Below are 13239 nucleotides of genomic sequence, written 5' to 3' on the forward strand. Positions count from 1 at the left end.
AGATAGATAGATAGATAGATAGATAGATAGATAGATAGATAGATAGATAGATAGATAGATAGATAGATAGATAGATAGATAGATAGATAGATAGATAGATAGATAGATAGATAGATAGATAGATAGATATGTATGTATGTATGTATGTATGTATATATATATAGATAGATATGTATGTATGTATGTATGTATGTATATATAGATAGATATGTATGTATGTATGTATGTATGTATGTATATATATAGATATAGATATGTATGTATGTATGTTTTTTTTTTTCTCATTTTGTCTCAGTGTCCATGTTTGTATAACCTGAAGCAGTTGTGTGAACTAATGACCGGTAGCTAAAAAGCATCCGCACAAAGCCAGTCTCTGTACTCAAGCACAAGCCAAACAACTCGTGGCTCCAGTGGTTCAGCCAAATGATGACACCACACACACACACACAAACACACACACACACAAATACACACACACAGTAAGACGAAGTCCCTATGTTAATGTTGTTGTTTTTTTTAATTAATACAGATTAATAATACAATCTGCTTTAAAAAGTTTACCAAGAATTGGGACACAGCTAACAATTTTTCTTCCATCCTTTCTAACTGGTTGCATCTACTAAAACCTTATGTTGTTGCACAAATTTGTATTTTACAATTTGGGTGGAGGTTTAGTGAGTAAAAGGAAGGTGCTAATCTAGACTAAAATCAAACCATAAACATATATGAATTATCACACAAACGTGCACCCTCACGGGATTTGGACAGGGCAACATTGTGCACAAGTAGAATTACAATCATCAGTCAATTAGGACATGACATGTTCTCTTAATGGTGACACTAGCCATCCCAAAGGAATATATTAGTGACATTACACAGAAATACACACATAAAAATGACAAACTGTCAGTTGTTATTAATCCTGAAAAAGTCGTGACATGTCAGCCAGATTTGTTTCACCAAGTTGATAGAAAATACAATTACAACTTAATGCTTTTGTCCTTAGTTTTAAATCAATAAAAATATTATAAATAAAAATGTTAGCTGATTGATTTTTCTTTTTCATTTTTGTTGTTGTTTGGCAGTAATTTCCAAATGGTCATTCGACAATGAATCACCAGCAGCAGCAGAGCACCAGAAGGTGCGACTGCAAACAAACTAAACATTTAAGAAGAAGAAAAAATCAGTTTATAACAGTTAGTCTCAAAAACAAATACTGGCCAAAAGCTAAAGCCAGAAAATATAGCACCAATAAGCTGACAGATGTTTTATGTGACCTGTCTGTTGCAGGAAAAATAAAATTCACTGGTCAAGATATGGATCGGCCCTCTGAAATGTCCTCATTCGGTGCAACAGAACTGTCCCGTGTCGTGTATATCTTTCAGCATTCAATGTTAGATTATGCTGCCCTCTAAGTAAAACGGCCTTCCAGTGTTCCAGACTAGTGGTGGTGTGTTTTATTGATTAGCTTTTTTCAGAAAGAATCTGTTTAACTTCAGAGAATGCCTATCATTTGGGTCTGTGTCATCCCCAGGATGTTCTGGTTGACATTTCTTCTATAATAAATGGTTAATAATCAACGAGCTGCATCTTCCTGTCTCCCTTATTTATTTCTTATTTTTGCCACAACACTATCTGCTGTACACATAAGAGTGTACGTGCAGTGTTTTGTCGAATGGAGCAAGGTAAAGATATGACTTGCAACCTGCAAGTAGCTAATTTTGTGGCTTAGCTCGGATGATAGAGATACAAGAGTTTGAGGCTAAATCTGTCAAAAGTATTTTTTCTGTTCAGTTTACTGTGGTCTGATTTGATCCCTCAGGCTAGCATAGTTTACCGTCTCCTGATGTAATAACATGCTTCCAGGGCTATTAAGTGTAATTTGGGTCCAAATTATTGTTAAACAGAGCTTTAAATTCCAAACTGTTTTACAGCACCTTTGTGGCATTTTGACCAAAGCATGTCAAATACATTTTATTAGAGCCTTGGGAAACTGCATCAACTTGTGAAAAACCAGTGCTCTATGTCCCCTTTAACACCTTGTTTCATGCTCGCCAGTAAAACTAGTCTTAGATTTTGACAGTACGTTTCCTCTGTCCGTCATCAGGAGCTGCGTTAGCCTCGTTAATTCACTAATGAATGAACACTGGGCTGCACCTTCACACTCAGCCACCTGAGCCTGGCATGGCCGCAATACACACACAATGGGCACCGGGGGCTCCGACCACCTGGCACACTGACCGCTTACACACAACAGATGGGTTGCATCGCTCCCTGATGGGAGTGCGCAGCTGAGGAATCCTAAAACCTGTCTGCATTTAAATGTGCGCACAGAATAAAAATCTGCTATTGGATTATTGACTGGCATCCCCTCTTTTTGTCTCATCACCTTAGACCACCAACTGTGCATGTGTGTGCATGTGTGTGCATGTTTGTGAACCATGGCCAATGCCTTTTTATTGTCCTTGCTCAAAAGGCAGAAGTGACTGCAAAATTTATAAATGTTACTTTAGATTACACCTGATTTATCAGGGCCAGTTCTGAACTATACAAGCATTTAGTTAGATAGTTACGACAGAGATGTTTGAGTAAATATGGAGCGAATGTAACCGTGCAGGGCTTAATTTGTAAATCAATCAATGACGGAACACAAATAGTGGGCGGGACGGCTTTATCTTGGTGGGGGGGGGGCTTCCCCCAGAAAATTTTAAATAAAGTAGATGTGATTTCCTGCATTTTGGTGTATTTTAATGGGTTGTTAAATATCTATGTTTACCTACATCTGTAAACACTTCTGTCAAGCACTCTACATCCACCCCGGTTACTTCATGGTTCTTCGCTGAATTCACTGTCCTTCTCCACATGTGAAACCTCCAGGCGCCTCAACTGTCCGTTCATGGCGGCGGCCTGTGGTATCCTGCTCGTGTACGACTGCCTGGTTAGCTCGGATGGCACTCACCCCCATCACTCTTTTAGGGGCGGAGATTGTTTTACATGTAGACGCAGAAATGCCTACTTGAAAAGGTAGCTCGTATGGATATTAAGAAGTTGTAAGAGGATGTTGTGTTTAAAATTAGTGTTTATGTAATTATTTCCAGTTTACATAACCAATATACGTTTTATTCATTCAAGGCAGTCATATTTGTTCATAACTTTATTATTAGTAAGCCTGAGAGTTACTGGGTCCAAGCAAACAGTTATTGGAACATACCCTGTCAAAATAAGAGTTCCCGGATCCTGTTCCAACAGGATCCAGCTCAAATTAAGCATTGTAACTGTGACATAATGCTGAAAAGGAATGATAAACTAATAATGGGTTGACAAAAAGGCCACTGATGATAAAAAAATCAAAAGGAACGAAAGTTTTTAATCCTAAATATTAAGTTCAGTAGATGGCCAACCCTGTGGTACGACCTTGACCACAGCGGTATCCAGATGACTGCCAGAATGAGTTAATCACAACAGTGATCGCCTCTCTTTATCAGTTCCTTCTGTCTGCCACCTCCTGTTGCGTTTCTATCTGCTTCATCTTTCAGTCTTCCTTCCTGTTGTTGTATCTTTTCTATCTGTGTCCCATTAAACCTCAACTCGTTAGTAAAAGCTTCCCCCGTGTGTGTGAGAGTGCGTTAGAGTTGGAGTGTGTCAAACGATGCACAAAGGGACTTCATTAGTGCTTGCTTTTAACGTTGTTTATTCCATCGTCTTGTTGCTCTGGACAACCTTGAACATCACTAGTAATTAAAAACAGATCTAAAAAATAACACGTTATATCAAAGCACTCAAGTGTGACTGATGAATGATGAGATGTTTCAGGTAAAAAAATAAAAATAGGGCTGCACAATATTAGGAAAACATGCATTTTCAATGCAATTGTTGAATATGTGATGATGCAATAAATTCCCATTTCTCCCACTCCTCTTTTTCTTCTATTTCTACAACTTTGACAATGCTCTCAATGTGCTTTAGTCTCTTGGCCACTAACATCATATTTGATGTGGGCATTTAGTGCAGCGGAGAGGTCCATCTGATTGCAGATCGAGATGTAACGCAAACCCTTTGAGATGCTGATATCATACATGCTGATAATGTGATGACATTATCATGTGCTGCTGATGGAACTCAAATCCCAAATAAATTCCAGGATTGTAAAGAAAAACAAGTTTATTTCGATTCCCCTTTGTTCAATATTTAAAGCGCAGCAGTGATTTTCTTTAACATTCAACTCAACACAAATGTATTTGATTTTTTAATAACCTCCTTGTTTCTTCTCAAAACGCCCTAAAATGTAACTACATAAACAACATTTAAACATAATGCTCTCCCAAATGCCGGTGTGGGGAAAATAAAATGCTCTGTGGTTGCATCATGGTCTGCTTATACTCCCACCCAAAATAAAAACATGCTTGTGTAGAGAGCGATGCCCTTCTTTACTCAGCTAAAGACACAAACAAATAAAACTGCTGGAACACAAACTGTGATGACCAAAATAATCCTGGTATTGCTCACAAGTATTTAATCTATTCTTAAAACAACCACTGCAAAATGTGTGTGAACTCGTACGTTATGTTTATATATCGTTCTTTCAGACCACATCAAATCATTTTCTCTTTTGTTGTTTTGTTTCTAGGCTTTTTGGGGGTAGCCTTAAATATCTGCAAACTGTTTTTAGTGCGCAGACATATGAAGGCACCAAGAAGGTGTGCCGCTTTCCCTGATGATGGTTGCACACACAAATACCTCAACCAGAGACCAGAACAGCGAAGAAGACACATGAGAATGGCAAAATAAATAAAGTGTTCGCTCCCAAGCTAAGTAAATGGGTGTCACGCTGACAAATGCAAAGCACTGAATCCTATTCGAATTGCATTGTTTGTCATCTCTCTCATAAACATACAAAGGCAGACAAAAAGCAGTGCCATCGCAGACATTATTATACATACCGTGAGTGACAAAAACACAAACACTGCACAAAGAGGCATTAAAGACGCACAAACACACAGTCAGATTATACATTCATAATTTTGAATAGATGACAGGTCTCAGGCAGTAAGAAGAGAAAGGGGCTGAATTCTAATGAGCCACAATTTCATGAGAGCTCTGCCCTCCGACTAAATACAAGCAAGAAAGTAAATACTCAAGCTTATACAACCAAATTACACAAAAGGAATAATAATTATGTCGGACTGCGAGTGGATCTATCGTACAATCACAAGAACAAAACTTGCAGTTAACTTGTACAGCTGTCATCGTTCCACAACAACAAGAGCACAACAGTTGAACAGTGTTGTATAAAAACTACAATCTGGTGTTGAAGAAAAACAGAAACTTGCTCACAAAAGAGTTTTTTCTCATGCGTAAATGTACATAAGAAGAAAAATTATCATTGTGTCCAACTCTCTCTCTATATATACACAACATAAACTAACAACACCAACCTCAGTAAGAACATATTCAACTTCTCACATCTGATGGATTGATTAAAAATGACCTTTTGAAATTAAAATGGTAAATGGACTGTGCTTATATAGCTCCTTTCTATCTAATCAAGATACTCAAAGTGCTTTACACTACAACCTGTGCCCTCATTTACCCATTCATACAGCACTCTAAAATATCTCTGCAAAGAATAATCAGTGCTTTATCACAATCATACACCGACGGGACACACATCGGAGGCAGTGAGGGGTTCTGTGTCTTGCCCAGTGACACTTCAGCATGTGACTGCCGGTGCAGTCAAACCCCCAACTCTCCCACTGGAGGACGACTGCTCTAACCACTCGGACACAGCCGCCCCAAGAGACCAAAAGTGACAATGGGACACGGAAAAACTATTTTGTACTTGGCATGACAAATGTGATAATCAATAACAATTAACAAACCCAAAAACCCAAACACACAGAATGAAAAAAATTAAAACCACAAACAATCTTACCTTCTTCAGCTTTCCATTGCGCGTGCCTACAAATGCCACAGTGTTGCCACGGTAGTCGTACGCCGCCACTGAAGTCATGCCATCATCCTTGTCTATGAATAGCGGTATGCCTTCAATGGTGCTGGTTCCCCCCAGAGGCTGGTTGAAGTCCTGGCCACAGAAGTTGTCATCTATCTGCAAGGGCTAAAGTGAAGAAAAAGAGCTAAGGAATCACATTTTAACTAATAATAAAAAAGACTATCTTTCAACAACAAAGAAGAAATTAAAACATAGATCATGTGAACTAAACTACTATGAAGTTACCTGAAGCTAATGTAATGTGGTTTAATTCTTTACAATTTAAATCAATTTAAAATTTATGAGTTTTGATTTGATTAAACAACCGAAACAATTGGTATGCTGGTGGTTCTGCGATAAGGAGTGTTTTGTTTGGTTCCTTTATAGAAAAATCCTTTTGCTTTGTCAAGATATCAATAACCATCACCAGTACGCATACCGTGAGAATCGATCAACAGAGGACACCATTTCCCCTGTGGTCCACATTGCTCTCACCCACCTGGAGCAGAAAGACTCCTACGTCCGTATGCTCTTTGTGGACTTCATGTCTGCCTTCAACACCATGATCCCCAAAACCCTGATGGACAAACTACCAGTACTCACACTAGGACTAAGCCCCTCCATTTGCAACTGGGTACTAGACTTCTTAACAAACAGACCGCAGTCAGTGAGGATCCACAACTTCTCCTCCTCCATCATAACCCTCAACACTCGCTCCTCTCAGGGATGTGTGCTGAGCCCCCTCCTGTTCACTCTGCTCACGTATGATTGTGCAGCGACCCATCCAGGCTGTCACATTGTAAAGTTTGCAGATGATACAGTGGTGGTCGGCTGCATCACAAACAACGATTAGTCCAGCTACAGGCAGGAGGTGGAACACCTGGAGAGCTGGTACAAAGAGAATAAATAACCTTCACATCAATGTGAAGAAGATGAATGAGATGGTAGAAGACGAAGGAGATGGTTGTGGACTTCAGAAGGAACAAACACACCTACCCATCCCTGAACACAGGAGGATCTGCAGTGGAAGTGGTCTCCAGCTACAAGTACTTGGGGTGCACCTGAATGACAACCTCAGCTGGAGCAACAACACCACCAGCCTGATCAAGAAAGCTCATCAGAGACTCTACTTCCTCAGGCGGCTGAGACGAGCTGGTCTGGGAAGCTCAGTCCTCGCCTCCTTCTACAGGTGTGCAGTGGAGAGCATCCTGTGCTCCAGCATCAACGTGTGGCATGGAGGCTGCACAGCTGCAGAAAGAAAAGCTTTGCAGAGAGTGGTGAAGGCTGCACAGAAGTCTGTCGGAGTCAGTCTCCCCACCATCACAGACATCTACACCTCTAGATGCAGGAAGAGGGCCACCTGCATCATGAAGGACCCCACTCACCCAGCACACACGTTTTGCCCCGCTCTCCTCAGGAAGGAGGTTAAGGAGCATTAAGTGTAGAACCACTAGACTGAGGAACAGCTTCTACCCTAAGGCTGTTAGACCCATGAATCTCTTACCAGAATAATTACATGTTGCTGCTGATCTGCTTCATGTTGCTGCTGATTTATTTCATGCTGCTGTGTTCATTTGTGCTCATCTGCTCGCACAGACTCATGTTTGTGCTGCTGTATGGCGTATTGTTTTTATGCTATTAGTGTATTTTTAATTAATGTTTTTCTTAGTTCATATCTTAGATCTTATTGATGTTTTTCTTTTTACATTTTATTGTTGGATGTAACTGGGACCCTGTGTACACAATTCCGTTCCACCACATGTACCACATGTGGTGCAAATGACAAAGAAACTCTGATTCTGACTCTGATAAACTGACCACCATCTACTGAATGTAAGACTCAAAATACCCAAACATACACGTAAGACCAGAAACTAGAGTACTTTGCAAAACGATGGCTCAGATCCTTTAAAGTGAGGTTCTGTGGTAAGTTTATAAAAAACTTGTATCTTTCTTGCTGAAGAGAGCTCTTTGAATGATCATTGTTCAAATAAATAGAGTGCAGTTCTGTCCGGACTGACAAGCTAATGGCCACTCTTGAGAAGTGCCAAGAGCAAAGTGGATTGCTGCACATTATAACAACTCAAATCTAAAAAAAAAAAAAAAAAAAAATCTAAATGGTTCACGTGAATGATGTCTAACAAATCTGCTGATTTGCATTAAATGTTTACGCCTGGAGAAATATGATATTCTCACTGAAAGTGCCTGAGGATGCACAGCAGTTGCTACAGCTAGCTGATGCTATGTATGCTTGCAAAAAACACTGTACTCTGATTTAATTGTGTAATATTTGTTTATACATGACATTTTAATCACTTATATGAGAAGGGACCATTTGGGGGCCAAAGGTGTTGAGTGTATAGTCACTTTAAAGGTGTCTTGAGGGTTAAAAGCAGACAAGAAGTGCATATTTTCATTATGTTCACTTGGAACTATAGAGAAACCAACCTAACCTTATCCTCTTTAATACTGTGATTCCAGTGCCCCACACATTAAACAACCTATTCAAATAAAGCCCCATTCATAGATTCAACGTTTTTCTGACAAGCACAATCCCACCATGCAAATCCTTTTTAATTTGAGTGTGTTCAGTCATGGTGGTGACCCGGCTGTAATGGTGGCGACCATGTGGCAATATCAGGAGCATACCAGAGTCACAAGGGGCACATCACCCAAGGCAACTCACTGACCCATAACATCACTTAACCAGTCGTCGCACTCGCACACTGAGTGAGCAATATATTAAAAAAGTTCAAGTGCCAGAAATAAAGAAATGCTTTTGTTTAATGATAAAAAGGCAGGAAAAAGTTCAATAGGTATATGCATTTTTTTTTTGTATTACTCTATTAGTGAAGAAATTATTAGTCACTTCAATGAGAAAGCACAAGTTTATCCAAATAAGAAAATATTTATCTATTACTTTGTTTAATACCACAATAGAATAAAGTATTTTGGGTTTTTTTAAGCTTCATTTTACAATTTAAAATATAAAATGTATTCTCACAAAAAAGCTGACCAAACCCTGACATCTAGTTGAGCTAACAAAAACTGCAATGGAATATTCTGGTTGTACAGATTAAATCATTTATCATCATTTATCAAACATTTTCAATATGACAGAAAATGATCATAGGAAGTCTAAGAGCGCCCAGTTTGATCATGTAGTCCAGTTTGGATGGTGCTTGGGCAGTATTTTTACTGACAGGGTACACAGAGTGTGAATGCACAGAGGTGTGTAAGGCATGTGCTTTTGGAAAAAATAAATAAACCAGAATGTGTCAGTAAATTATCCAGAGCCAGCACACGTGTGTGAGCTGGTGCACACACAAGTACACTCGGGGAGTGTGTAAATAGCGGTGTAATCCACAGACTTATCACTACATCATCTGATTGATCCACACAGGAGAAAAGATAACACCCCTCCTCCACACTCTCTCTTGAATGGTCTACCTAAATTGCCTGCAGCTCAGCACACGTCAATAAAGTGTTTCTCTGCACTTTTTATACTCTTTATCTGCTTTCAGCTGCCACAGCAACTAAGAAAACTTCAATATGTACGTTGTCTGTTCTTGTTCAAACTATTTTATTTAACGCACTTTAAGGTTTCTTTAAGGTTTCCACTTTATGCACAAAATGTAATGGCTCTCGATGTAGGTCAGGGGTGTCCAGTGCTGGTTCTTGAGGGTGACTGTCCTGCATGTTTTTCTTGTTTCCTTGCGCCAACACAAGTAATTCATATAGATAGATAGGAACAATTATATTTTTAAAAATAGAGTTGTTTATGGGAGGCACGGTGGCTCAGATGGTAGAGCTGTTCCCTCTCAGCAAGAAGGTCGCTGGTTCAAATTCCGGCTGGGGACCTTTCTGGGTTGAGTTTGCATGTTCTCTCCGTGTATGCGTGGGTTTTCTCCGGGTACTCCGGTTTCCTCCCACAGACCAAAAACATGCATGTTAGGCTGATTGGTAACTTAAATTGTCCCTAGGTGTGAGTGAGAGAGTGAATGGTTGGTTGTCTCGTTTGTCTCTACGTGTCCCTGTGATGGACTGGAGACCTGTCCAGGGTGTCACCCCCATCCTCTTGCACAGTGACTGCTGGACATGGGCACTAGTGACCCCCGCGACTCGAAAAGGAAGAAGCGGGTAAAAGATAATGGATGGATGTTTTAGACCAGCTCAGACTAGGCATTAGCTTGTCAATCATGTGATACTATTTCTATCTTAACAAGTGATTCTCGACCTGCCATTGTGTATCTGGTTGCAATAAATTCCCTAGTATAACTGCATGTTCAGAGCAGGATCTGTTTAGTGCTGAAGTCAGTGGTTTTTTTTTACATTAGGCACCTTGTTGGGCAGCTAAGGGGTCCTTGGGAATACATATTAAGTTGTTCACAGATTTTTTATTTTTTTTTTACATTGATGCCTGTCTGTGTTTGTGATAAAGATACCAACAGACAGAGAAAGTCAGAGACAGGTTGTAGAGAATAGGACAAACTACAAGTGACCTATCAATAAAAAAAGATGTATGGACGTTGGAGTGTGCTCAATTAAATCTGAAGACTGTTCTACTGTGTCAACAACGTTCATGCTCAATCATCCAGGTATCAAATCCAATAATTCTCAGCCTCGCTCTCTGATCAGAGTGTCTGTGTGGTTGAGGTGTTCCTGTGAATCCCCCTAAAATGACATACAGTCCTAGCTATTCACCACACTGTTCCTACCAAACCCAGCCGGTCGAAGAAGATGGCTGCTTGTCCTGAGCGTGGTTCTGCTAAAGGTTTCTTCCTCATGAGGGAGTTTTTCCTTTCCACTGTCGCCTTCATGTTCGCTCAAGATGAGAGTTCTGTGATGGAGTTAAATTCAAAGCAGTCTGCTTCTCAGATAAATATATATGAATGTTTCTGTTACCTTATTATTTTTATATATGCATGTTGTTGTTCAGTGCCCTGAGATGATTTCTGTGACTTGGCGCTATATAAATAAACTGAATTGAATTGTAGAACTAAATAATATTGTTCCTAGTTGAGGTCATTCAAAGAGTTACATTCAACAGGTAGGATAGGTGTTCCTGCCACAAGAGATCTGAACTATTTCTTTGTGAAAGTGATAGAAACAAACCACTACTAAAGAACTTATTCTGCATCAGCCAATGGCTAAGGGGTCATTTCTTCCTCTCAAATCAAAGATGATACTCGATAAACCACATGGACAAGCACGTACAGGCAAGATGATAAAGCTGTCCACACAAATATAAACTAAGACACACATTCAGCTAAAATATCCAGTACATACAAAGCTAGAAGCAATGAAATAATAATGATATTCATATGACATAGAACTAGAGGCAACAACACTAGAATCATGTGAAAGAAATCTCTCAGCTTGAATTAGAGTCAGACCCAAAGACACGCATAAACAATCTCATTACATCAGAGCCTAAAGGATGCAAGTTAAAAGGGTAAATTCATCATTTACAGATGAGAGAATCTCCTGAAAACGTTGTACATTGAGTCCAAAAAAGGGTCAACACCCACTGGCTTCAGACATGAACAACCACACACAGCAGCCTGTAAAGGTCCCTCCCGGGGCCCTGGCTGGTAAAGGTTCTGTACCTTTTCTGCAAGTCTGGTGAGTTTAAACCGCAGAGATCAGCATGAAATAAAAGGCATTTCTCTTGAGACTGGAAAACCTTTTACAGGCGCAACATTCGGTGCATGATGCAATTTAACACACTGAAAAATTCCTGTGTGAATTAGGGGCAATATACAGTGTTAGGAATATTCATCTCAGTGGTCTCTGCAGGATTATTGGCTGGAGACTGTTTAAAGCTCTGCAGTGTTTCAAAAAGGCACTGAGGAAGGAGTTGAGCAAACAACCTTCCACTGACTTTAGCAGCAGTGTTTGTAAATGAAAAGCAGGAGGTTTGTTTTGATTTTCAAAGACTGCATGTGCTGCACACTAAGAATTTGTAGCCGTGTGACTACCGTAAATAACATGCATGGGGGATGGTAACATTTTAAACCAGAAATTGATGGTTTTGCCAATAATATATATGTTATCCTTCTTTATAGATGCTAAAACAAGCGTGATGCTGATTTTCACTATATACAGAATATTTTTCTTTAACGTTATGCTTTTCACTTTGTTTATAAAGTGTTAAATACCCTTTTTTTTTATTTATCTATAAAGTTTCAGTATGTAGTTTGTAAGTTATACAGTGAATGAATTGTTTATTTTAGCCAGAGCAAAACAATAAATAAATGTTCTTCCTATACCACCTAAAATTAATAAATTATCCAAAACATTCTTCAGTGTTTCCAGTTTAAGGAACTGATTCCTCTCCCCAGTTTTGAGAACTGAGAATAAAAAAATACACCAACAGAGTTTTTCTATGACCTGTAAGCTGAGATTCAACGTTACAAAGAAAAAAGTGGACTCTTCTTTCTTGATTCGTAAAGACATTTCACCTTTTTTTGTAAGGTTTCTTCAGGCACACAGACAAAAACTGCAGGCTTTTCTTAAAATGAAGGAGCATTTCAGATGAGAGGTGAAACGTCTTTAAAAAAACAAGAAAGGAAGTTCACTTATCTTTTATTTCAGCAAGTACGATTGCAGCGTTCTGGATGACTGAGAATCTACACAACATATAAACCAAATGCAGCCAGAACAGAATATGAGACTTGTGCTCACAAACACACACTCCGTCTCTAGAAGAAGTTGTTGCACGTTTGTAGCCACAAGGATGATAGTCTGCACTGGGTGGAGCTGCTTCACATACTAACTACACACTGAAAAACACTGAAATAAAGTCAATCATGTTGTACCAAACACGTGTACACACATCTCTGGCCCACAGTAACACTGACTGATTACAGATGTGAGCTGACTGCACCGCACTGAAGGAAATTATTAGCATTTCTTTAACGTATTTCATCAGACAAATAAGAGTACACATTACACTAACCCTTACTGGGACTTGTCAATGGACACCTCAATTCAGTTTAGCATACGGAAACAGGAGAATACAATACAGGCTTGTATATGGGATGCTGATCGGGCACGCTGCTGTGAATTACAGCCATTAAGACAGGAGAAAAACATGTGACAAAACATTCATTCAAAATTATGCAAATAGAGTGAGTTGCATGCTGTATTTAACAGGCACTGTGTTTCTCAGTAAATATATAACGTGCAGGGACATTAAATATAGCAAAGCAAGATTAAAGAGAATGAAAAGGATTGACTGCATTGGC

General features: G+C 39.3%; 1 protein-coding gene across 2 annotated transcripts in view; it reads right to left on the reverse strand.

Moving 5' to 3' along the window:
- The window catches only part of LOC119411689 (plexin-A1), a 198504-nt gene that overhangs the window by 168488 nt on the left and 16777 nt on the right, over positions 1-13239 (reverse strand). For both annotated transcript variants that reach the window (XM_037678600.1, XM_037678599.1), the window contains exon 2: positions 5933-6115. In XM_037678600.1, the coding sequence (XP_037534528.1) occupies positions 5933-6115 (183 nt within the window). The remainder of the gene's footprint in view (positions 1-5932; positions 6116-13239) is intronic.

This window comes from Nematolebias whitei, chromosome 7 (genome assembly GCF_014905685.2).
Source record: "Nematolebias whitei isolate Nwh7 chromosome 7, NemWhi1, whole genome shotgun sequence".
Lineage (NCBI taxonomy): Eukaryota > Metazoa > Chordata > Actinopteri > Cyprinodontiformes > Rivulidae > Nematolebias > Nematolebias whitei.